Source organism: Carassius carassius, chromosome 8 (genome assembly GCF_963082965.1).
Source record: "Carassius carassius chromosome 8, fCarCar2.1, whole genome shotgun sequence".
Classification (NCBI taxonomy): domain Eukaryota; kingdom Metazoa; phylum Chordata; class Actinopteri; order Cypriniformes; family Cyprinidae; genus Carassius; species Carassius carassius.
In genome coordinates, this window is record NC_081762.1 from 18730100 (window position 1) to 18755973 (window position 25874).

The window sequence follows — 25874 nt, forward strand, 5'->3', positions numbered from 1 at the left end:
TTCCTCCTCATGTCATGTCCTCAGGCAGCGGCAGCTAGAGGAGCTGCAGGTGTTGGCGCTGCAGTTCCACGAAGCAGTGGAGCCGCTCGGTGAGTGGTTGAGCGCAACAGAGAGACGCCTGAGCTCCGCTGAGCCAATGGGAACCCAGACCTCCAAAATCACACAGCAGATTGTAAGGCACAAGGTAGAGTATACACAGCACCTGGGAGTCTGTTGCCAGAATTATTGCTGCCGAACCAAGATCTATCATTTTAGCAAGCGATTTTCAAAGTGTCAAGCATCATTAGACTGACTAGAGATGCAGAGGAGAGAACAGATTGTCAGTCTCCTGTGGTTTTAAATGGACTAGTAGGAGTGCGGTTATCTAAGAAGACACAAAATTCAGGTCGTGATCCTGCCCACGTTCTTTCCATTTTGCAGTTTAATTTCATCATGATTTTGTGTTTCCATCTCATCTTGTGTTGATTCACATATACTTTTTTGCTCACATCAGTTAATTATGATTTGTCATTATTCTGCATTGTCATGTTTGTTTATGTTTGCATTGTTTTTTTGTTTTTTCTTTTTCTCCTTCTACTCATTCAATCACGTCTCCTCTTTACTCTGGGCTATAATCCCAGGCTCTCCAAGAGGAGGTATCCTCTCGGGAGAATGGTGTAAACCATCTTGAGACTCTCAGTCAATCACTGCACCCGCTCAGCTGTGCGGCTGATCGTGATTGGCTGGGCGAACGTGTGGCGGCAGTGCGCAACGGGCACACGGAGCTGCGCGATTGGTGCAGTCGAAGAGAGGTCATGCTGGAGCAGGCCCTGGCCAATGCACAGCTATTTGGAGAAGAAGAGGTGGAAGTCCTTAACTGGCTAGCTGAGGTGGCCCAGAGACTGGATGAGGTCTCAGTGCAGAGTTATCAGCCGGAGCTACTAGAGCAGCAACACAAACACACACTGGTATGATTCTGAAGGTCATAGCTGCCCAGGATCAACAATAGTGTATAAATCAGTTTAGAGAATATTAATATGTCACTCAGTAAGGTCAGAGCTATACTAGGTCTGTCATTCAATTAAAATGAATGACGTGATATTCTGATTAAATAATAAAATGAATTGCATAAACCAATGCAATGTATTATTATTTTTTGTATTCATTCTGTGTTATTTGATATAACATCCCCTTGTATTATGTTCAGTGTTAATGTTTTTACTGCTGGCTCCCTACAGGCTCTTAATGAAGAGATTATCAGCAGGAAGAAGACAGTGGACCAGGCCATTAAGAACGGACAGGCTCTGCTTAAACAAACCACTGGTACTTTTCCATCCAGCTCTCTGTGTTCATTGGTGTATCAACAAATCCCTGCTTTGACTGTGATCATGTCTGATCTCTGTGACAGGTGAGGAGGTCCTGTTGATTCAAGAAAAGCTAGATGGCATCAAAAGCCGCTACGCAGAGATGACAGCAGGCAGCAGCAAAGCCCTTCGTACTCTGGAACAGGCCCTTCAGTTGGCCACGCGATTCACAAGCTCGCACAATGACATCAGCCAATGGTTGGATAGCGTGGAGGCGGAGCTTAGCAACATTGAGCAAGACACAACACCAGCCTATCAGGACAGACAGAGGGTGAGGATGTCTACTGTTTTATCTTTTTTTAAGTACTCATGAGTCACTTTTTACTTTTTTTAAGTCTTTGCTAAGCCAAATACATTATTTATGCCTTCTGTGAATTCATTGTTTTATGTTGTGTGTATGTTTGGCTCAGGAGCTGAAGTGCGTGTCTGCTGAGAAGAGGTTAGTTCTGGATACAGTGAATGAGGTGGGCAGTGCTTTACTGGATCTGGTACCCTGGCGTTCACGAGACGGCCTGGACCGCCTGGTCGCCGATGCCAATCAGCGTTACCGCCAAGCTGAAGAGACCATCACACAGAGAGTGCAGTTAGTACAGGCTGCCATCCAAAGGTCACAGCAGGTACTGCAGCAAATACTGTACATATATTATATATGTATGATCAACACACAGCCAAAAACTTACTTGAAATGGAATATTATTCTTTCCATACCTTGCAGGCATTGGTATTTTTTTTTAGGAAATTCAAATTGAATTGTTTATTATTATTTTACAATATGTCAATATGTTTTTTTCTTTTTAGAATGATGTAATACTTTAAAGTACATATAAATTGTTATAATAAATGTAAAAAATAATGGTAACACTTTAGTATAGGAACCAATTCTCACTATTAACTAGTTGCTTATTAGCACACCTATTAATAACATATTGACTGTTAATTAATACTTATAAAGTGCATATAGGTAACAATTTAGTATAGGGACCATTTCTCACTATTAACTTATTGCTTATTAGCATGCATATTTAACATGCTGGCTGTTTATCAGTACTTATAAAGCACATATTCTGAATGACCATATTCTACATCCCTAATCCTACCCTATACCTGAACTTAACAACTACCTTACTAACTATTAATGAACAGTAAATTAAGAGTTTATTGAGGCAAATGTCATAGTTAATTGTTTGTTAATGGTGGGAATTATACATTAAAATAAAATGAGTCCAAAATAAAAAGTACATTTACAACTTTAACATACATTTTTAAATATTATCAATATTATAAATATTTAACATAAGCAAAGATTGATTTTATTTAGGATCCTCTGTCCATATTGCCTTCTTGAATTTGTAAATATTTTCAACATACTACGTTTTTTTTGACAGTGTATTTGTGTGTGTTATTGTTTCAGTATGAGGAGGCAGTCGATGCAGAGCTGACCTGGGCCGGAGAGACCGAGAGGAAGTTGGCGTCTCTGGGGCCTCTGAGTCTGGAGCCTGATGTGACTGTGGCTCAGCTCCAGGTGCAGAGAGCCTTTAACATCGACATCATCCGTCACAAAGACACCGTGGACCAACTCCTTAAGACACGAGAGGACATCCTGGAGAGCTGTAGCGAACAACAGAGAGAGGCTTTGAAGGTTAGAAGCAAAATAAAGAAGCGAGGGGCGGGGATCAGAACAAGCCATTTAATTATTCCTCTGCAAAATGTTAGATCTGGAAAATTGAACTGATGTGATTTTCTGGTGGAGATTTGATTTGTTGAGTCATGTTTGGGACAAACAACAGTGCAAGCTTGTTGTTTCAGTCTCGAAAGATTCATTTGGTTGACCCGATAAAACCTCTTTCTGCTTCCTCCTGTAGGTGAAGACGGATTCTCTAAGTGCTCGTTATGAAGCAGTGAATCAGAGTCATGCTGAGCGCTTCTCAGCTCTAGAGCAGGCTCAGGTGTTAGTAGCACGGTTCTGGGAGACGTATGAGGAACTTGAACCCTGGCTGGGTGAGACAGAGACACTGATTACCCAGTTACCCCCTCCTGCCATCGACACAGAAGCACTTAGGCAACAGCAAGACCAGATGAGGGTGAGTGGGCAGTATGTAGACATAGGACTTGAGTCCATTTTGCTCCTTTGTGGCTATATGATGCATTCAAGTCATGTCAGAAAGATCATATTTATTTGTTGAATGCATATGAAAGTCACCAAAGTCTAAATTATAAGTGAGGATTTTCTTTGGATTTTCTAAAATCAAGAGTTTGGGGTGTGTAACTGAGAAAATATTTTAGATACAGTGAATGCAGCATGTGTATTAATAGTACATTTGTTAAAATGAATGCCGTTTTTTAATTTAAAATTAAAGTATCAATCTTGCATGCACATGTACCAATGTATTTGTGCAATTACAATATATAACGAATCAATTTACAGCATCTTCACTAACTGATTATAAAAAAGTAAAAATACAACCAGGAGGTTTCAAAACTCATGAATATGTACTTCCCAGGACATCTTGAATGCATCATTATACATGAACTAAGACCCACAAAAATCACAAACCGACAAAACATTTTTTATTTCAGGTAATAATGTATTGACATCACATAACGTTTTATATGCATTCCTTCCTAGCTTCTGAGAGAGTCCATTGCTGAGCATAAGCCTCACATAGATAAACTGCTAAAGATCGGCCCACAGCTGGCAGAACTGAGTGCCCAGGAAGGGGCAACAGTAAGACAACGTTATAATGAAGCAGAGAGACGTTACCTCAGCATCAAAGAGGAGGTCAAAGGTCGAGCCACAACACTAGATGAAGCAGTGTCACAGTCTGTCCAGGTATTTGCTGCGAAATGTTTGCATGCTTATTTTGGACTGCTGCCCAGATTGTGATTTATTTAAAGGTTGTTACAGCCCACAGCATTATACCGCACATTATCAACTCATTTTGTACATTCAAGCTATTTTAATGACACACTTCACCTTTATTTTACCCATTGTTTTGGACTAAGGCATTTTTGTTTTTTAATAACATCACTGACATTTGACATCAGGTGCATTTTGGCTTACTGTTTGTGTTATTTATTCTTCCTGCTGGCCTGTTGCATGCTATTGAATTAACACATTGTACCGTTTCTCCACCTCCATCCCTTCAAACTCTACTTTACTGTGACTCCACCTGTCCCACCCCCGTACGTCATTTCCTGTCACCCTCTCCTCTCCAAATCCTGAATTCCCTAAACTTCCCCTATTCCTGCTTGTTGCAACTCTCCCCTTGCCCATTCCCTGCACCTCTCCCTCCCATGTCCGTTTGGTCCATCCGTCCACCCATCACTCATGTTTGTGGATGTGCTGTGTGTGTCCATCCCTCCATCATCACTGCTCTCTGCAACTCCCTCAGCTGGTAGAGGTAAGAGCATCACCCACTGATTCGACCACTTATATAACATCTGTATTGGATTGAGAATCGAGAATTTTCAGGAATACTTGAATCCACAATGTTTTATGTAATTATATTTTGAAAGTAGTTTTAACTTACTTCAGTTGACCTATAGATTGTTGTTAGTAAAAGAAATTAAATTAAATTATAATTTCCATAAAGGTATTTAACAAAGGTTCTTATCTAGATCAACTACCAAAAAGTGATTTGCCTTCATTTATGAGAGTGATAACAGTTTAATGCATCCCAGGCATCCTTGCATGCCTGGTCCTTCTGCAGTTACTTTTGTGTGCTGTATTTGTTCTGATTGTTGTCTTCTTACTCTCCATTTAGTTCCATGATAAGATGGACCCTCTGTTGGAGACTTTGGAAGGTGCGATCCAACGTTTGCGGCAGCCTCCTCCAGTGGCGGCTGAGGTGGAGAAGATCCGGGAGCAGCTTGCGGAGCACAGGGCAACAGGGCTAGAACTGGACAAACTCCTTCCATCTTTCAGTGCCCTGTGTGCCCGAGGAGAAGAGCTCATCGGTCGCGCCCCACATGACGATCCTGCCGCCCAGGGTAAAGATCTTTAACCTGAAATGAAAGTTTATGGTTGTATGAAACGCTTTATCCAATGTGTTTTGGTAAATCTGTAATCTGTTCCCATCCTCAGCGGTGCGTTCACGACTCTTGCGGCTGCGCTCTCTGTGGGATGAGATCAGGCAGAGGGCAGAGGAGCGAGAAGGAAAGCTTCAGGATGTTCTAGATCTCGCCGGAAAATTCTGGGCTGACATGGGCGCTCTGCTGAGCACACTCCGTGACTCTCAGGACATTGTGAAAGATCTGGAGGACCCAGGGGTGGATCCTTCACTTATAAAACAACAAATAGAGGCAGCAGAGGTCAGTCCAAAAATAGAGTCACTAGCAAGACATGATTTCTTTTTCGGTTTAATCCTATTTTCAGTGGAGATGTGCAAACACGACATATTTTCAAAATTGACTAGGAAGTAGGATAAATCAGAAGTCTTAAAGAAGCTCTGTATAGATCAGAAGTGTGCAACCACTAGAGGACATCAGCAAAATTAAAATGGATCTGTTCAAAAAAATCTATGTGTAAACTGAAAGTTATTTCTTGTGTAATTTTATAAAATAAGAACTGTTGTTTATTATTGATTGAATTCTCGGAGCAAAATATAACTTCTGAAATCACAAAATCACTCATTGTTAAGTTTCTTTTAAAAAAACAGAAAAAAATCAGCTTTTCTCATTATTACAGCAGAAATACTGTGAATAGCCTTTGAATAGCCGTGCACATTTTAATAAAACGCTCCTTTATTGGGTTCAGTGTAGATTAAACTACATAATCAAAAGGTTGATCTCAAGAGAATGTAGTCATGATGTTTTTGTCTCAAACTCAGGCCATTAAGGCAGAGACAGATGGGCTGAGGGAAGAACTGGAGATCGTACAAACACTTGGAGCTGACCTCATCTTTGCCTGCGGAGAGACTGAGAAACCCGAGGTCAAGAAGACCATCGATGAGGTAAGAGGGTAGAACAGTGATCCGAGTGAGTTTCACTCACATTTAAACAAATTATCTCCAAGTTGTTGATTTTTTTCCTCTTAGATGAATGCAGCCTGGGAAGGCTTGAACCGCACGTGGAGAGAGAGAATGGAGAGGCTGGAAGAGGCCATGACTGCCTCTGTGCAGTACCAGGATGCTCTTCAGGTGTCTGTCACCCTATTGGTACCACAAAATCTGCCCTGATTGGTCAAGCCAACTGTGTTTTCACAATTATCACTTTATATCTCCCCAGGGCATGTTTGACTACTTGGACAACGCTGTGATCAAATTGTGCGACATGCCAGCAGTAGGGACAGACCTCAGCACTGTTAAACAACAGATCGAGGAGCTCAAGGTTTGAAACAGACCTCATCTACTCTTATCTTAAAAAAAATAAATAATAATAAATAAATAAAAAACACATGGAGAAAAAGATTGACCCTTTATCTTTTTACATGGCACAGCCATATAAAGTAGAAGTCTACCAGCAGCAGATTGACATGGAGAAGCTTTGCCACCAAGGAGAGCTGCTGCTCAGAAAAGTGAGCGACCAAACAGACCGAGACATGATCCAGGAGCCTCTCACTGAGCTACGCCACCTGTGGGACAACCTGGTGGACAAAATCACTATCAGACAGGTGAGGAAATACAGACCAGTTATTATCTCAGTCTCCTTTTGCATTTACAAAACAATTACTTATGAAACAGATCATTTAGATAACTAAAATGCAAATAAACACACACTGATAAGAGTTAAATCCTCCAAGTGCTCTTTAAAACAGCCTACCGTTAGGCTAATGAACTGTGAATTAATGGGTTATTATTGCTATTAGCATTATTTTTTTATATTACTACCATTATTGAATATTGGTTATTGTAAAATTAGAATTGTAAAATGGAGTATGAAAGCTAATATCAAATAAAATTAAGTTCAGTTCATCTGCATTTTAGAGGGCAGACAGGAAATGCTTTTACTGTTGATTGTATTTTACTCTTTTCTCTCTCTCAGCACAAACTGGAGGGTGCACTGTTGGCTCTAGGTCAGTTCCAGCATGCTCTCTCTGAGCTACAGTCCTGGCTCAGTCACACTCACGCCACACTGGACACCCAGCGACCCATTAGCTCTGACCCCAAGGCCATCGAAATTGAGCTGGCTAAGCATCACGTACGGAATATTTGGGACATTTTTATGTACTCTGCTTTTTAATTTCCTTTTTAAAGCAGTTTGCTGTAATCAAGCTGTCTTTTTAGGTTTTAAGAAACGATGTGCTGTCCCATCGGGCTACAGTGGAGACGGTGAACAGGGCAGGCTCTGAGCTGCTAGAGTCCAGTCCTGGAGATGAAATCAACCACCTGAGAGACCAGCTGGATGAGCTCAACCGCAGCTGGAAGAACCTTCTGCTGAAGACTGATGAGAGGCAGAAGCTTTTGGAAGCTGCCCTGCAACAGGTGCTCTCTAGATTATACTACTACATCTTTATACAGAGAGATCTGATTGAAACCACTAATAAAAACAAGTGCATCTGCATATGGTTGTAGCCTGAAATGAGCCATTTGCAATGGATTACATTCAAGTTGATTCAATAAAATGGATGCAGTTTGGAGGGTTACTGTGCTGCGAGAATGGTTCCCTACATAGTACAGGTGTCGGATCAATTAGCTCATTGTCTTACCCTTGCATGGTTTCTGTGTCAGGCGGAGGGTTTCCATGGTGAGTTGGAGGAGTTTCTGCAGTGGCTCAGACGCACAGAGAGTCAGCTGTCTGCTGCCAAACCCACAGGTGGCCTGCCTGAGACCGCCAGAGAGCAGCTGCAGCAACACATGGTACGCAAAATGAGCTCACCTCTAGTCCACTCATTAGATATCCAACCACTCTCAAATATATTGTTATTGGAGCATTTGTTTTGTTTTATTTATTTAGAATTCTTTGTAAATGACAAGAAATGACATTAAATGAAGACCATCTGTTGCCTTTGCATTCTATTAGAAAAAGCTTAATTGTGTTATATTATTATTTGTGAGCCTGGACCACAAAACCAGTCTTAGGTAGCACAGACACATACATTTGTATCAATAGCCAACAATACATTTTATGGGTCAAAATTATATATAATATTTTATGCCAAAAATCATTAGGATATTAAGTAAAGATGATGTTCCATGGAGATATTTTATTTTAAATTTCCTACTGTAAATATATTAAAACTTAATTTTGGATTAGTTTTTCAGATTTTCAAATACTTGTATCTCAGATCAAATGATGATATAGATCATCTTATCCTGCTCTGTCCTGTTTACAGGAGCTCCAGGCTCAATTGACCCAGAGGAGTGAGCAGTACCATCGACTACTAGATCAGGGAGAGTCCATTCTGCTGGCCAGAGGAGGAGAAGATGCTGGACCTGGTACCACCCAGACCCAACAGAACCTGGCCATGCTACAGAACAAGTGGGCCAGTCTCAATGCCAAAATGGATGACAGAATGGTGAGATTTATGACCTTACATTCATGTTTAAATAACAGATTTGTTAATTAATGAACATATGAATGAAGTATCTCATTCTGTCTTCCAGTCTTAAGATGCCTCTGCCTCTGTATCCATCTCTTTCCACAGGGAAAACTGGAGGAAGCGGTCTCGTTGGCGACAGGGTTCCAGACCTCCCTGCAGGACACCATAAACTGGCTGACACAGGCAGAGCAGACTCTCAACATGGCTCAGCCACCCAGCCTCATTCTCGACACCGTCCTATTCCAGATAGATGAGCACAAGGTTGGTCAGAAAATGTGGCTTGCTTAAGTACTACACAGATTTTTTGCTTTTGTTAAGAGTTTTAATAGAATGCACGACTTTTGAATAAGTTTCTTTATTCCTGTATGTTTCAGGTGTTTGTGAATGAGGTGAACACTCACAGAGAGCAGGTTCTGGCTCTGGAGAAAGCTGGCTCTCAGCTGCGGTTTGCCAGTCTTAAACAGGATGTGGTTCTAATCAAGAACCTGCTGCTCAGTGTACAGGCCCGCTGGGACAAACTGGTGCAGAGATCACTAGACCGAGGACGGCACCTAGATGAGGCCCGCAAGAGAGCCAAACAGGTATATTTTGGTTTACCTCACTCGGTGTAGCTCTGATCATACCTTTCTCTGTGTCTGAAATTGGCAGTCCTCTCTTGTCTAGTTTCATGAGGCCTGGAGGAAACTGACAGACTGGTTGGAGGAAGCAGAGAGCAGGCTGGACTCTGAGCTGGAAATCTCTAATGAGCCTGACAAGATTAAAGTCCAGCTGGCCAAACATAAGGTACAACCTACATGCATTAAAATGCTTTGTGAAGGTGAAAACTTTTAGACTTGTCTCTTATGCCCTCTGTCTGTTAATCACTGTCCTGCAGGATTTCCAGAAGTCTCTTGGCTCCAAGCAGCCAGTGTATGACACGACAGTGCGCTCTGGGAAGGCCATGAGAGACAAGGCCACACTGTCCGCGGATACACAAAAACTGGACAACTTGTTGGGTGAGGTCCGTGACAAATGGGACACAGTTTGTGGAAAGAGCGTGGAGAGGTGAGAAATTCTGCCATATGATTTCACCTAGTTGCGTAATGATTGAATGTTTAGTATAGTGAAGAAAAGAAAAGAAAATAATTGAAAATCTTTTTCTCTTCAGGCAACACAAGTTGGAGGAAGCCCTCTTGTTCTCAGGTCAGTTTGCTGAGGCTCTCCAGGCACTTGTTGACTGGCTGTATCGTGTGGAACCTCAGCTTGCCGAGGACCAGCCTGTCCATGGAGATCTGGATCTTGTTTCCAACCTAATGGATCTTCATAAGGTACTAATGGGCTCATTTGTTGCTTTCAAAGATTTTAAACATGAAATCTGAAGACTTTCAACAAAAATCAACAAATTTCCTTTTTAGTCTATATTATAACAAGGTCTATAGTATTTCTGTGAGTATTAATTTATAAAGATTTGAAGGTCTGAAAATGTCAAGCTAATACATTTTTTTCACATTTCTTTGATTATTAATAGTCAGTCACATATAATGCATTTAATTTGTTACCGCAGCTGTCTGAAAATGTCAATTCCATCAGGAAAACTAATATACATTTTTTGATTTTTGATTTATAACAATCTAGCAGTTTCTTGAAACATTGAAAGTACATATATTTTTTGACTTATTTGAGTGATTTCTCTCATTACTGCAATCCCTTCCACAATTTACAATCTTTTATTTTTTTATATATTTTTTTACCAGATCATATCATTATAGACACAGTAGCTGCATTTCCATTACCCTTCAAATTGCGCAAATTGAAAATAGGGCCAATGGAGATGCGTCAGTTTCGCGAAAAAACCTTCATATAATGCAAAAAAAAAAGGTTTTTATGCTCTCACAAGCTAGTTTTTCAGGTAATTTGAAAAAGGAATATTTTGTAAAACTGCATGTGGAAACTTTTTTTTTTTTGCATTTGCATTTGCAGGTTACCTATGTATAAGTCACATGATCATTCTTTAATATACTATAACCTCAAAGAAACACCTCATTCTTGACCACTCTCAAGTTTAAGGGGCTTTCCTTGCCATTTATGCTTGGGGAAAAAGAAAACTTATTTACACTGCATATGTTTGCGGCACATTACAGATTCGACATGACCTCGGTCAAGTCGGTGCTTGTGCTTACAACAGCCAAGCCACGTTTCAGAAGCCGCACTCCTTCTCTAAAGATATGCACATACATCTCCTTTGATGAAAATTAATGCCTGCAATATACATAAAACTAACTACATCTGTTGCCATGACAAAAATTAAGTTTTTGTCGCATAACATGGGTGAAAGGAAATGCCGTCATTTCGCAATATTTTTTTATCGACATATATAAAATATCACAAAAATTTTGCACAAATCTCAAATGGAAATGCACCTAGCAAGACTTGAATGAGGCTTTTACTAGGAAGGACATTTCAGAGTAGGTCAGAGATTTAAGTGATTGTGCTTTATTTTATCGTTCCTCAGGTTTTCCAGAAAGAGCTGGGAAAAAGGACCAGTAGTGTGCAGGCTCTGAAGCGGTCAGCCCGAGAGCTGATGGAGACAGGCCGCGACGACACGGCCTGGGTCAAAGTTCAACTGCAGGAGCTCAGCAACCGCTGGGAAACAGTCTGTGCGCTGTCCGTTTCCAAACAGACCCGGCTCCAACAGGCTCTCAAACAGGTACGTCTGATTGTTTTTCAGATTTTGAATGAAACCAAGAGAATGTAGTGTTAATATTTGCTTCTGACTATCTATTTTCTCTCTTTTTCTGCAGGCAGAAGAGTTCCGCACAGCTGTTCAAATGTTGCTAGAGTGGCTTTCGGAGGCGGAGCAAACATTGCGTTTCCGGGGCGTCCTGCCAGAGGAGGCAGAGACCCTGCAGGCACTACTGCACACGCACCAGAATTTCATGCAGACGGTGGAGGAGAAGAGAGTGGATGTGAATAAAGCTGCTGGCATGGGTGAAGCCATCCTAGCTGTGTGCCACCCAGACTGCATCACGACCATAAAACACTGGATCACCATCATTAGAGCTCGCTTTGAGGAGGTATGAAGCCTGTCTACGCCAAAAGTTAGATAAATGTCTCCACCTACTAAAATAGGTCTGAAATGTGTATATTATACGAAAGTCATATAATAATGTTTGCTCTACAGGTGCTGACATGGGCAAAACAGCATGAGCAGCGCTTGGAGACGGCCCTGACTGAATTGCTCAACAATGCTACACTTCTGGAGGAGCTGTTATCATGGCTACAGTGGGCCGAGACCACACTGGTGCAGCGTGATACCGAACCACTCCCCCAGGACATTACTCAACTGAAGACACTAATCTCAGAGCATCAGGTGAGCGTGACAACTCCATTCATCAACGGCCCCTCAGTCTTTTAGATGAATTGCTTTGTTTAGTGCGGAGAGGTTTCTTATTGTTTTGTTCTCTTCCATCAGATGTTTATGGAAGAAATGACCCGAAAACAGCCTGATGTTGACAAAGTGACAAAAACTTACAAGAGGAAACCAGCAGAACATCCCAGCAGCCTTTCAGACAGGAGAGGGTCCCGTAAGAGACTTTATCCACATACTGCATACAAACACAAAACCTTTACATAAGCTACTGTTTAAATGTTTGTGGTTAGTGTTTGGTATATTTTAAATGTTTTTAAAAGAAGTATCTCACGGTAGTCAGCATTTATTTGTTTGAAAATACAGTAAAATATTGTGAAGTATTATTACAGTTATTGCAAATTTTGAGTGGTAGTGTAGATTTGAGGTTCAGTAACTGCTCACTGCTAAATACTGCGTTCAGTGTATATTGTATACTCCTACTGTTTTAAAAATAGAATGATAAAGAGATTTAAATTTATTAAATTAAATTTATGCATTTAGCAGACGCTTTTATCCAAAGCGACTTACAGTGCATTCAGGCCATCAATTTTTTCCCTATCATGTGTTCACGGGGAATCCAACCCCCAACATTGCGCTTGATAACGCAGGGCTCTACCAATTGAGCTACAGGAACTTAGAGATGAAGCAATTACAAAGGAATAAAACCTAGAAAATAATGTGTATGCTCTGCACAGTATGCATGCTAACATACTTAAGAATTTAATTAGTACAGTAGTGTGCTATTCCAAATATGTCATCTGTGCTCTCCTTACAGGAAAACACCAGCAGCAGCAGCAACAGCAGCACTCAGTATCAGTAACCAGTGGTAACCCTCGCCTCACTCAGCTCTGCTCCCGCTGGCAACAAGTGTGGCTGCTCGCCCTCGATCGCCAGCGCAAGCTGAATGATGCTCTCGACAGACTAGAGGAGGTAGTGCATCTCACTATTTTTTTCCACTCTTAATTGTGCTGTTTGTGTACAAGTAGTAAAGTGATATCAAACTCACAAAATCTGAACAGTAGAAGTAATACTGATCTTTCTTCACCCTCAGCTAAAAGAATTTGCCAATTTTGACTTTGATGTGTGGAGGAAGAAATACATGCGCTGGATGAACCACAAGAAGTCTCGAGTCATGGACTTCTTCCGACGCATCGACAAGGACCAGGATGGAAAGATCACCCGCCAGGAGTTTATCGATGGCATCTTGGCATCAAGTACGGCCTCTTGGACTTGTCTGCTGATCTTACTTTTCATGTACCGTTTTAAAATGCCACTTTAACTATGCATTTTGTTTGCAGAGTTCCCTACCAGCAAGCTGGAGATGACAGCTGTTGCTGATATCTTTGACCGTGATTGTGATGGCTACATCGATTATTATGAATTTGTGGCTGCTTTGCACCCCAACAAAGATGCTTACAGACCCACAACAGATGCTGATAAGATCGAAGACGAGGTACGGACGATGAATTTTGTAGATTTGGCATGAGAATGTACTTTTAATGTGTTTAAGCTGAATTAAATCCATTTTTAATATCAGGTCACCAGACAAGTGGCCCAGTGCAAGTGTGCCAAGAGGTTTCAGGTGGAGCAGATTGGAGAGAACAAGTACAGGGTGAGAATCTGGAGCATCAATCAAGCATGAATTCAAATCTAAAAGTTTTAATGCATTTAATATGACATTTATATAAGTATATAAATGAGCTGCTTTATCTCACCACACCTTCTCATTCAGATCATCCCTGAGCTTGCCACTGTAATAATATGACTCTAACCAGAATCACACTCTTTTAGTTACATCAGTATGACTTGTTCATTTTGAAATAAAGGTGCCTTGGCAGTTTTGTGTGTGTACGCAATACCACCATAATACTTCACACCCAACTAACGATCAACCCATGAGACGTGGCTTCTACAGTCAAGATCACCGAGTGGTCTTCCATACCTCAACATCAGTATCCATTGGTTAATGATCTTTGACGAGACTGTTTACTAACTTGTTACGTTGCACAGGCTACAGATCCACGATGCTAACTCCACATCCTGGTGTTTGTCTGTCTCTTTACTACCTCACCTTCTGTGGTGGCATCATTGTGTTTGTTTTCAAGCAACCATTCACAAGCACTCTACCCTGCTTATAGCAACAAATCACCACGCTCCCTATGGACATTTTCTCCATTGTATGCTATCTTTAGGAATAGTTAAAAGGAAGTTAATCATTATACCAGCATAAAAGTTAATGTGTTTATGTATGTATGTGTTATTTCACTCTTTTTTTCTTTTCTTTCCTCTTGTGTTATTCCTCCTCCATGTGCACCGGACTTTTTATAGTTCTTCCTTGGGAATCAGGTAAAGTGAGCAGTGTGTTTGTGACATGTCCTCTGAAATCTGTTGCCTCTGTACAGTTCCCATGAGCTCCCACTGTAGAAGCTGGTCTTTTTTTCTTGGGTTTTTCGGAGAGCCAGATCTAAATCAGTTATGGGACGGTTTCTGCATGGACTAGCTATGAATTCCCTGTGGACAGCCCACATTCTTGGCTGCTGCTTGAAATGGGGATTTCTTTAGTCCCTTCCTGCTTTCTCAGTGGGCATTTCCTGTCTGGGAGACAAAAATTGCAGTACTATTGCCAAAATATGAAATGCATTTATATACACCTTTCAAATCCTGAGGCAAATTTCAAAGGTTCAGCTTATGTGCTGTGGTTGGGATGTGCTTGTTTTTTTATTTAAAATGATTTATCTTTTTTTTACAGGGCTTTTAGTTATGATTTAGTTTTTTTTTTTTTGGCTTTTGGTGGAGGAAAACGATCCAATGGCTGATTTCTTGACTTAGAGAAAATAAACATTCAACCAAAGCAGTTCTTTGAAGTAAAAAAGGACAAATGTTCGGGGAAAGATTCCAGAGAATTGCTGTGGTGTGGTGTTTATTGTAGAGATGGGATTTGAACTGGGCAAGCTTTAACATAAATCATGTAGATTTGAAAAAATGTGGTTTGCTGCATGTCACAGTGTGATTTCCTTTGACTCGCCTGGGGCTTCATAATATAATTAGTATAATTAACTAATTTGAATATGATCTTAAAGCAATAGTTCACCATATTGTAGTTCATATTGTAGTCTTTTTAAAAAAACGATAATCCTTTATCTCTCTCTGTCCTCTTCTCTCTCACATCTACGTTTGTTCTTCTCCGCTCTTCCACTTTCTTTCCTCAGTTCGGAGACTCACAGCAGCTGCGTCTTGTACGAATCCTGCGCAGTACAGTCATGGTCCGAGTTGGAGGAGGGTGGATGGCGCTGGATGAGTTCCTGGTGAAGAACGACCCTTGCCGAGGTAAGTCTGACATAAGCGCTGGAGGAAACTTGCTCTTCAGGGACATGAAAAAGAATTCCAGGAAGTGCTCGACACAACATTATTCATATTTCCACTCAATACTTTTATCATTTATCTCATCATCTTTCACTTCATTCTTTCCTTTGAGTGCTCTCATCTTTTCAGTACTATCCAAGTTCACTCTCATCTCATCTTCCATCATTTATCTCTTTCCAACTGTGTTTTTTTTATGCATGGCCTACACATTTTGGCCCTTTCTCTCTTTCTCCCTGTCATTCTTCTTTTTTTATTTTGTGCAGTTGTAGTGCATGAAGCATGTTCCTTAGGTCTCTCCCTCCCTCTTTTTCTGCCCCATCCCCTATCTCTCTTTCTCTCTCCCCAGTGCAACATCCAGGACTTAAAATCTTCCGTTCTGACTCCAGCAGCTCCATATCATCTCGCATAGGTTGGGTTTTTCTCTCTCCTTCTCGTTCAGATATTCTTCTTTTTCACTCGTTTGGTTCCCCTCTCTTTCCCTCTGTTTCACTCACAGCTCGTTTGGTTCTTTGTTGCTTTGCTGTGCTTTGCTGACCGTGACACTGATCTAATCGGCCCTGACCCTCACGCCTGGAGCTCATAATGGATCAGTGGCACTTTGAGAATTCTGGCTCAGTTTTTTACATCGCTACATGCATATTGATTTGAGATACGAAATGCATATTTATATTCAAAAAATGGTGTTTGTAGACAGTTTTTTCCCTTCTGCTGCCAAGCAAGAGGTCTTAATAGAAAAGTTCACCCAAAAACTTTTTTTTTTGTCTTCTTTGGTGAAACATAAAAGATGATGTTTTGAAGAATGTTTAAGCTGCTGTTTTCTATACAATGAAAGTAATTTAATGTCAATCAATTGATTGGTATATGCTACATTTTTCATTAGTACATGTTTGGAACAAATTGAAGGCGAGTAATTGATAACCACATTTTTGGGTGAACTTTCCCTTTCAACAGAACGTCAGTGTGTGTATGTGACTCTTTCTGTGGGATGGTGTGAATGCGTGTTTTCATGTTGTCTCTTGTGTCTCTCAGTGACGGTCACTCCTGGCTATTTCTGCTGCAGAGGTACCTCACCTTCTCTCCTTTTTCACCTCTTTTTCTGTTTGACGGCATCTGTCTGATAATTTCATTCTGAGCCTCTAAACCTTTTTGTCCAGCTTCCTGTCCATCCCATTACTGCTGTGTCTTTTAGTATGTAGTGTGTGTGTGTGTGTGTGTGTGTGTGTGTGTGTGTGTGTGTGTGTGTGTGTGTGTGTGTGTGTGTGTGTGTGTGTGTGTGTGTGTGTGTGTGTGTGTGTGTGTGTGTGAGTGTGAGTGTGTGTGTGAGAGTGTGTGAGGACTATGTGAGGTCTATGTGTCAGCTAGCTTCATGCTAACCATTCAAACCAGGCTTGGCCAGGCCTGGACTCGATTCCTTTCATGTGTGTCCTGGATGAATTTTGCAAGTTAAAAGCATCCAGGACCAGGGTGTGGCCAGGCTTGGGGTTTCTAATATTGCTTAAAGAGCAATTACTCATGGAGAAATGAATTACAGGCCCCACCTGGTTTGTGGGGAGGAAATTATATGGTGCGGCAGTTATCAACAGCCCTGCTCTGTCTGGGTTTGATGGAAAAGCGAGTGTCATGCAGTATTGTGGAAGCTACTTTGAAACCGTAGCTTGCCAAGCAAAAAGCTACTTATAATTTAAAATAGTTCAACTACAGTAAAGCCACATTTTTGGAAAATGAATTAGCCACACTACATACTAATAACAAAACAGTAAAACTTGCTTTTAAACTATTTATATATTTAATATAATATATAGCTTTATTTCAGTTAACAAAAAATAGTTTACTTTAGTGTCAGTTAATAACACCTATGCTTGTAACACTCTACATTTATAAAACTTGGTTGAAAACCTTGATGAACAGCAGCATTTAATTATACAAAAATATAAAAACATAAAATATTTTGCTAACAGTAAATTAACTGTAAATGTTATGTAGGGGCTTTGCGCAATAAATTATTTAAACGATTGTCTAAAGCAAATCCCATTTAGTGAGCGCTTGTTGCATTTCGCCCATCTGTAAGGCTACATTCTGTGTCCTACTGTAACACTACTGAAAACTGTAACTGAATTGTCTGTGCATTTAGTTAGTTAATCACCAAAACTGATGTCTTGAGGACATAACAGAGAACTTCTGACCACAGCTACTGCTGCCATTGTGCACAGCCCTCCCTCTCCCTCTTTTTCTTTCTCTCTCTCAGCTGGCTGATCTGGTCTGTGTGTTGTGCAAGGGCTGCTGCATTGGGTATCTGTTATTGAGAATGCTCCGTGGAGGCTTGCGTTGGTTTTCAGTGTTTGCTAAAAGCATTATCAGGCATGACCCTCAGGTGTCTGTCCACGCTGTTTATGCGTGTGCACATGGTGGGCTGAGGGAAACTGTGCTTTTGGTTTGTTTTTTAGTGAGTTCTTGTTTTGAAGATGCTTGCTTTGACTCACTTCACTGTTAACCCCCTGCATCGTGTCCACCACGTGCACTGACCACTTTTAAAGTGGGTAAACAATCCCTCTGTCTGCCTTGAGTCAAAGCAGTGGTCCGGAGCCACATTAGCACACTGCTCTCCGCCTGATCAACGTCCCTTAAGACCAAGCAGCTGATCTCATTTCTCCTCCTTTCATCTTCTGCAGCTCGTGGACGTACCAACCTGGAGCTTCGAGAAAAGTTCATTCTTCCAGAGGGAGCTACGCAGGGTCTGGCGGCCTTCCGGTCCCGGGGTCGTCGATCCAAACCTTCGTCGCGCACGGCTTCGCCTACCCGTTCATCTTCATCCGCGTCACACAGCGCCCACAGCTGCGCCTCTCTACCCTCCGCACCCGCAACACCCACAGCCTCCTCAAGGGTGAGTGTCACCACAAACTTTTGAACTCTAGAGTACATTTAATCAGTTTATCTAGATATACAGTTGTGCTTGTTTACAAGCATTTGTATAGACACCATTTGCAGAATCGGTAATGATGTTTAGCATTTTACAAAAACACGTGATAAAATCTTATAATTACTACTGCGCATATATATATATATATAATGTAGTACAAAATACGAGACAAAATCTAATAGTAATGATAGAGCTCTAGCAGACTCTTTACAGTTGAGCATAACTGTAGGTTCTCTTGCAAAAGCTTTGGTAATAAATGTCCTTTGTCACATAAAGCATAACATCATACTTCATATCTGAATGTTCATGGTCCTTGTCTACGTCTGTATGTTTCATGAGTATTTAAACGTGTGTAAGTGCATGTGTTTTATGTTTTCATCTTAAGTTTAAACATTAAAAAGATATATCGAAGAAAATATTTAATATATATAATTTGCTGGCATTTAATGCATTAAGTCCTATATTAAATATGAAAAAAGTTTGTAATCCTGGTTTAGTACGGTGCCAACCTTTTTGGGTTTTTTTTTTTCAACACACACACACACACACACACACTACTTTTTTTATTTAGCAAGAATGCATTAAATGGATCAAAGGCATGTAGAATGTTACAAAATGTTTGATTCGAATAAATGCTGTTCTTTTGAACTTTCATCTAGAAAAAGTACTGAAAAAAATAGCAGTTTCTACAAAAATATTAAGCAGCACAACTATTTTATATTATAAAATAAGAAATATTCCTTGAGCATGAAAACAATATTGTAGACTGCTGAAAATTCTGCTTTCCCAGTACAGGATTAAATTTTATTTTAAAATATATTCCAAACAGAAAATATATTTTAAATTGTAATGTTTTACTACAATGTTTTACTACAATTTTCTTATGCTTTTGGAGAGCATAAGAAACTTCTTTCAAAACATTAAAAAAATATATATATTTAGACACCCCAAAATTACTTGGCCATGCCGACAATTGGAGTCTTGTCACTAATCCTTGAAATCAGCGGTGTGATGTCTCCTTTTTGGTGGATGGTTTCTCTGTCTCTGATTGTGGTGTTTGTTTACATTGTTGTTTTGGGATTAGAACATGATCACTACTGTCTCTGCATGTCAAAATCATATTGTCATCTGTGAGATTTTTATTTGTTCTTTGTCTTTTTGTCCCTCTCCCCTCCCTTGCTTGGAAAATGTGCCTTCCTCCCTATTTGTGCTCATCTCCACCTACAAAAACAACACGCTCTGCCATGCTGCATCGCCTCCCTCCACTTTACTTCTTTTTCCGATTATCCTGGCTTCTTCCCACTGATTTTTTGCTACTCCACTCTTCCTCATCCTTCCTGCTACCGCATTTCCCAGTCCTCCCAATCCCAATCTCGTGGCTATGCCAAGCCCTGGCTGGCACACAGTAAAACTCCAACACCAACCAAGTGCCAGTCCTGCCCAGAGCACAGCCAGACCCCTGGGCATGAGGTAACACACTGCCCCCTCCCAGTGCTCTAGCACACTAACAGTAAAAGCTTTAAGTGCAGCCTGATCTCAACAAATGGGAAGGGACCTGAGTTAGATGACTCACATAGTCTACTCTGTGGCCCTTATATGTTGCTCAAGAGTGTAAACTGTTACATGATGCAGCTTAGTCTCCAGTGTGAGAACAGACAGATGTAGCTGGCTTGAGAAACAGTTAATTTCATGTTCATCAAGGAATTATTCTGTTTAACCTTCTTATGACAGTTTTCCCATGGTAGAGCATCTGGTAGAACATTAAAAGTAGCTGGATTTTTCCAAAAAACACATTCCAGTTACTTTTAGCTACGTTTTACCAGATTTACCCGTTAGTTTTATTATCTGTAGCTTCACAGGGAAATATGCCTATGTGAAATAAATGTTCTCCTTTTGCTTTTATAGGGAGGCTCCACATCTAAACTGAAAAGACCAACTTTCCATTCCAGCCGTGGCTCCTTAACCGGTGAGAACGGTGGAACACCAACCGTTGCTAAACCTGGACGCTCCGGTACGAAACCCTGAACTGCTTCACTCAAACATTTTAAACTGATGTGAATTAATATAATCTCCAGTTTTGGGGAAAGCTACACTGAAACTATAGCATCAAAAATGTAACAAGCATTTTCTGTAAAGTAGCTTTACAACTGTATGTATTATGAAAAGCACTATACAAAGAAACATGACTGTAAGTGTTATTGAAAGTGCAAACAGACCCTTTTGGAAAACAGAAAAAGCACTATATTGAAGCCATTTAAGAGGACGATATATTTTAGGGCTGCAACCAAAGAGTTTGATTTTTTTCACATTCAAGATAATCTTCACAAATAACTTTTTATGAATTTTGAATCCTAAATACAGTCGACAGAAGTAAAAAGCTAAAGGTAGGCTATAAATGAACTATAAGCCGGAGACATGACTTCATCAACACCACCACTCTTTCAAACTTTAAGATGCACAAGTTGGAAAGTTTGAGTTGTAATAGTTTGCAAGAGTGTGATTTTAAACAAAATGAGGCCGTAAAAGTGGACTAACGAGAAGATGAGTTTTCCTCTTCTGGGTAATGATGAATAATGTCCCAGACAACCTCTATAGTCGCAAATAGCCACTTGTTAACAACAAAAATGGGGTTTTACTGATATACACTGAACAAAATTATAAACCCAACTATTTTGTTCCTACCCCCATTTTTCATGAGCTGAACTTAAAGATCTAAGAATTCTTCTATATACACAAAAGGCCTATTTCTCTCAAATATTGTTCACAAAACTGTCTAAAGCTGTGTTAGTAAGCACTTCTCCTTTGAAGAGATAATCCATCCACCTAACGGGTGTGGCATATCAAGATGCTGATTAGACAGCATGATTATTGCACCGGTGTGCCTTAGGCTGGCCACAATAAAAGGCCACTCTCAAATGTGCAGTTTTACTGTATTGGAGGGTCCAAAAAACAGTCAGTATGTGGTGTGACCACCATAGAAACTGTTCGGTGTATTTTATGTCATAAAATAAATATCTTCAGCTTGTGTTAACCACGCAGACCTAAACCAAAACCCATTCAGAAAACCATTGACCCATTGGGGCAATGGAACCGGATATGTCTGGTATTAGGATGCATTTGTGCAGTGCCCTATTATAAATATATACTTTGGCAGTGTTTTTTGTCTAGCATTATGAAACAATGTAACAATTAATTTACACAAAATTCACTGAAACTAGAAACCACTTAAATGTATATTAGTCAAAGATACAGTGATGAACAGAGGGAGAAAGTCATCATATCAGTAAAAAAGAAAGGATGAAAGAAAACCGTTAGCAAATTGGTTAATATTTGTTGTTGCTGTTTGTTTTAAACAGTTCATTGATCGAACCAAACAACTCAAACAACTCTGCTAATATAACATTTGAGATTGTGGTGGTGTTTTGATCTGGCTTTCCTTTATGTGTGTAATACACCTGATTTGCTATATTACCAAACCCTTAAACTCGAATCCTCTTCCTTCGCCAGACACCAAACGCACTCCGTCCTCGACGAGCGGCCCAGCTAGTCGAGCAGGGAGTCGCGCTGGAAGCCGAGCCAGCAGCCGGAGGGGCAGCGACGCTTCAGACACGTCTGAGCTCATGGAGACACGCTCGGCTTGCTCCGATTCCTCAGACACCCCTCGCAGGCCTGGGGCCAAACCCTCCAAAATCCCCACCATCTCCAAGAAGGCCCCCAGCCCCAAAACACCAGCGGGCAAGAAATGAAGCCTCCACCCTATTTATCAGTCTAAGCGACTGACTCACTCTGAGGTGGTTGTGATTTAACCAGCAGGGGGAGAACATCAACACCTTCCTCTCTCCAGCGTCCAGCACAGCCGCACACTGCTACACCACCCAGATCAATACCTACCATAATGCTGCCTTATTTGTGTTCTACATCATGTCCTTAATTTGACTGACATTGCGTTTTCTTGAATGTGTGATGGAGAACATCCACATATCTACACAGACACTCGGGAGGGACGTCAGTCCTGCACCAGGGGTTTTCTCTATTCTTCACTATGAATATGAACCGCCCGTCACTCTCCAAACCACATGCATGGTTGTCACTTTGGTTGGACAAACTCCAAGTGTATTCAAGTGTATGCAGACCAGTCTCGCCTGAGTGTCTGTGCCACCGCAAACAAGAGGAAATCAATTAAAAACAGACGTTTTCCTCCTGGACACTTGAGACTTTTTGGACTCATGTATGTTTATGTGTGTGCCTGTGTGTGTGTGTGTGTGTGTGTGTGTGTGTGTGTGTGTGTGTGTGTATGTGTTTGTTTGTGTGTGTGTGTGTATGTGTGGCAGTTCCTGTCATGGTAAATTAACACAGTGATACAGAGAGGAAGTGGAGGATACATATCTCTAGCCTTCCCACGGCGTGAAGATTCTTGAAGACTAGATCCCTCACGTCACACGTGATCCTTTCAAAGGAACTCCTATAGCACACATTCGCACCGATAGTCTTCTCCGCCGTGTGTCCACGCATTCTAGTTGTGTCCTTTTGTTACAGACATCATGTTTCAGAGCTTTTCCACAGTATGCAAAAGTAATTACCAATTGTGAATGTTTGTTTTGTGGTTAATTTATAATCCTGACGTTTTCTTTCTTTTCTAGAGTAAAGAGCTGTATTTATTTGTGATTGCAGTATCATATCAACTCTTAAGAATGACTAGTATTAACACAACCGGAACCACTCTGGGTATGTTTTTTGTACATCCGCTCCTGACGTAATGAATTTCTCCGACTGATGTTATAACTGACCAGGAAGCTTACTGATTCCAATGGTGGCCTTTTTGCCGGTGACTACACACTTTAGATGCCGTCAACAGTGGCTTCCTTGTTGTTCTTTCGTGACGGAAGCACCCTAAATAATGAATGATGGGGGCGGCTCGCGTAGCCCCCGTTAAAAACGGCGCTTTGAATCTTGTCTTTGACAAGCTGAAGTATATGAATACCTGAAGAAAGGTGATTTTTATTTATTTATTGTGTCATTGGGAGGGAGGTGAGGGCTGTGAAAGGATCCACCTTTTGATTGTGTTATTCTTTTGACATGACTGAGCGAAACAGGGGTGCAATTGTGTAAAAGTAAAGACGTTATGATTATAATTCCTTTTTGTTCTCTTTTGTATTAAAACAATGCTTGCAGTAAAACGGTCTGTCTTTTTTGTTGTCAAGTGGTGTGTGAGCGTGCAGGGATGCCACAGTTAACAGGAAATGGCACAGTCATTACAAGCAGCAGAGATAATGACACACCCCATTAAATCTTCAAATTGGGACAAGGCTCTGGTGTATGCAGACATCTGAACCCACTGTGCTTCTATAGAAGATCTACACAGTCATTTGGTAGTTCAGAAATGGCCCAGGAGTGTATAGAAGCACCTTTGTATGTGCCATGTGTGTTGGTCACACGTAAGTAGTGTGTGTGTTTGTACTGGACTCTGTGTATGTTTTGTGGTCAGATGCAGCGGATGGGGTTTGGGAAGGGTGGTGTCCCATCCTCTCCATTCTGCAGCTGTGCGTCTGTGTTTATATACAAATATTTAAACCCACTCACATCCTTTCCCATCAAACACCATCCACACCACTGCTGAGCTCTCATGGCATCTCACAGTCCTGCCGTCGTTTGAGTTTCATAATCAACTACACATAAATACACACAACCACTCACTTTTTGCATTTTTGGTGGTTTTTATCAAACAACTGTTTTTCTTATTAAAAACATATCCGTAAGTCTCCTTTATATGGGTGTATTTGCACAGTTGACAAATGGTATCATGGACCTTTTTTATTTCAAATTTCAACGAGATTTTAGGTCAAATTAAAAAAAGTAAATATTTTGAATGTGAATATTCTTACATTTTATATAGGATTAACTCATATATTAAAAGCATCTGCTAAATGAAAACTGTACATTCGCAAATCCCCTTAGTTACTGTTGCTATGCCCGACAATGCGCTCTCAGGCCAGATGCCAACAACATCATGTTCTCACATCGCCGAGCGAAGAGGAAACTGATAACAGGCCAACAGACAAGACATAGCAGGCTACTTTAGGTATGAAACAAAGTCTGTCATATTTGAAGAAATTCAACCAATAAATAATTCTTTAATGTTTGAGACAGATGCTGTAGCACATTGGTTCACAACCTGGGGCGCGGGAGCGGATATGCTTTGAGGTGAATAAAGATCAGGCGGGAAGGAAGTCGACCGGAAGTTGAAGTCGGCCGCGAGCTGCCATCTTGTAGCAGAACTTCACTTGCGTTAGCATCCCATTGACTTTGCATTCATTTTGGTGTCACTTTAACAGCGAATAACTTTACATCTGAGGCGTTTAAAGACTCCATTTGTCCATTATTTATTTCTAAAGATACACGACAATGTATAAATGGCTCCATTACCTTCTATGTTACATTATGGCCCCGTAGAAACAGTTTTTGTAAAAATAGGCTAACGATTGCGTCATAACCACTCGACTCTCTGTCGTACAGTAGAGAAATTACCGTACAGACAGGAGGAGAAGCTCCCAGGCAATTAACTTAATATGGCGTACTGGCGTTACATTTTAAAATACTATAAAAAATAATTCATCAGAATACTTACTCCTGCTCACTCACGCCAAAGAACTCCCCGCTCAAGCTCGCCGTCTCTGCAAGATTAACGATGGCAGTTTGCACGCACAGCCACTAGAAGATTTACATCTGTCAGACAGGTTGCTGACGTCATCAAGCTTAGTTTGAGTCTGCGCGTCAGAAACGGAAGTGCTAAAAATCGCTAAAAATGGGCTTCAATTTTCTCAATTGAGTTCCAAGGTCGCTGTGTCCATTTCTTTTACTGTCTATGATAAAGATGCATAAAATGTTCCACTAATAATTTTATATCAAAATATTTTTTCAAAGAAAAAAAAAAGCATATGCTTAGTTACAATGCCAAGATAAGGCAGTCAAAAATGATCTCTTATATAAAATTATTATTAAAATTTTGCGCGCATACCGTCACAATGTGCTTGTTGTCATAGTAACGGCAAAAACAAAAGGAAAATGGCAGAGAAACGTAAATGCGGTGATTCTTCATCAGAGGCGAAGAAAAAGTTAAGACACTATGACAAAACCTACATAAATTTTGGTTTTATTGAAGGCCAAGACAAGTCTCGGCCAGAATGTGTCTTTTGTGGTGAAAAACTGGCAAACGACAGCATCTTGGAGTGCAAAGAAGCAATCAATGCTTTTATGCGCAAGCTGGAGTACAGGGCTGGAAAAATGTCACGGGGCATTTACAACACTTTCCACTGCTGCTTCAACATTCTGGGGGTACCGTGAGTGCATCTTTGCGCGCCGAATTTTCGTGGGTTATGGATCCCT

The 25874-nt window shown here is 40.8% G+C and overlaps 1 protein-coding gene across 9 annotated transcripts in view; it reads left to right on the forward strand.

The window, feature by feature from the left end:
• Nucleotides 1-23668, forward strand: part of LOC132145458 (microtubule-actin cross-linking factor 1-like) — a 170047-nt gene extending 146379 nt beyond the window's left edge. For 3 of the 9 annotated variants that reach the window (XM_059556506.1, XM_059556507.1, XM_059556508.1), the window contains 39 exons: nt 25-184; nt 621-947; nt 1218-1302; nt 1388-1614; nt 1754-1960; nt 2755-2982; nt 3206-3424; nt 3970-4173; nt 5108-5333; nt 5428-5654; nt 6173-6295; nt 6380-6481; nt 6570-6671; nt 6781-6954; nt 7326-7481; nt 7568-7765; nt 8012-8140; nt 8617-8799; nt 8929-9084; nt 9198-9404; nt 9487-9606; nt 9698-9867; nt 9971-10130; nt 11315-11509; nt 11604-11876; nt 11984-12172; nt 12275-12386; nt 12987-13141; nt 13263-13425; nt 13510-13664; nt 13749-13823; nt 14540-14557; nt 15421-15538; nt 15921-15983; nt 16604-16636; nt 18244-18455; nt 19848-19961; nt 20397-20502; nt 21999-23668. In XM_059556506.1, coding sequence (XP_059412489.1) covers nt 25-184; nt 621-947; nt 1218-1302; nt 1388-1614; nt 1754-1960; nt 2755-2982; nt 3206-3424; nt 3970-4173; nt 5108-5333; nt 5428-5654; nt 6173-6295; nt 6380-6481; nt 6570-6671; nt 6781-6954; nt 7326-7481; nt 7568-7765; nt 8012-8140; nt 8617-8799; nt 8929-9084; nt 9198-9404; nt 9487-9606; nt 9698-9867; nt 9971-10130; nt 11315-11509; nt 11604-11876; nt 11984-12172; nt 12275-12386; nt 12987-13141; nt 13263-13425; nt 13510-13664; nt 13749-13823; nt 14540-14557; nt 15421-15538; nt 15921-15983; nt 16604-16636; nt 18244-18455; nt 19848-19961; nt 20397-20502; nt 21999-22237 — 6310 coding nt within the window. In that variant the 3' untranslated portion in view covers nt 22238-23668. The remainder of the gene's footprint in view (nt 1-24; nt 185-620; nt 948-1217; nt 1303-1387; nt 1615-1753; nt 1961-2754; nt 2983-3205; nt 3425-3969; nt 4174-5107; nt 5334-5427; nt 5655-6172; nt 6296-6379; nt 6482-6569; nt 6672-6780; nt 6955-7325; nt 7482-7567; nt 7766-8011; nt 8141-8616; nt 8800-8928; nt 9085-9197; nt 9405-9486; nt 9607-9697; nt 9868-9970; nt 10131-11314; nt 11510-11603; nt 11877-11983; nt 12173-12274; nt 12387-12986; nt 13142-13262; nt 13426-13509; nt 13665-13748; nt 13824-14539; nt 14558-15420; nt 15539-15920; nt 15984-16603; nt 16637-18243; nt 18456-19847; nt 19962-20396; nt 20503-21998) is intronic. The other 6 variants (XM_059556513.1, XM_059556514.1, XM_059556512.1 and 3 more) reach the window with 6 other exon arrangements.
• The last annotated feature ends 2206 nt before the right edge of the window (nt 23669-25874 follow it).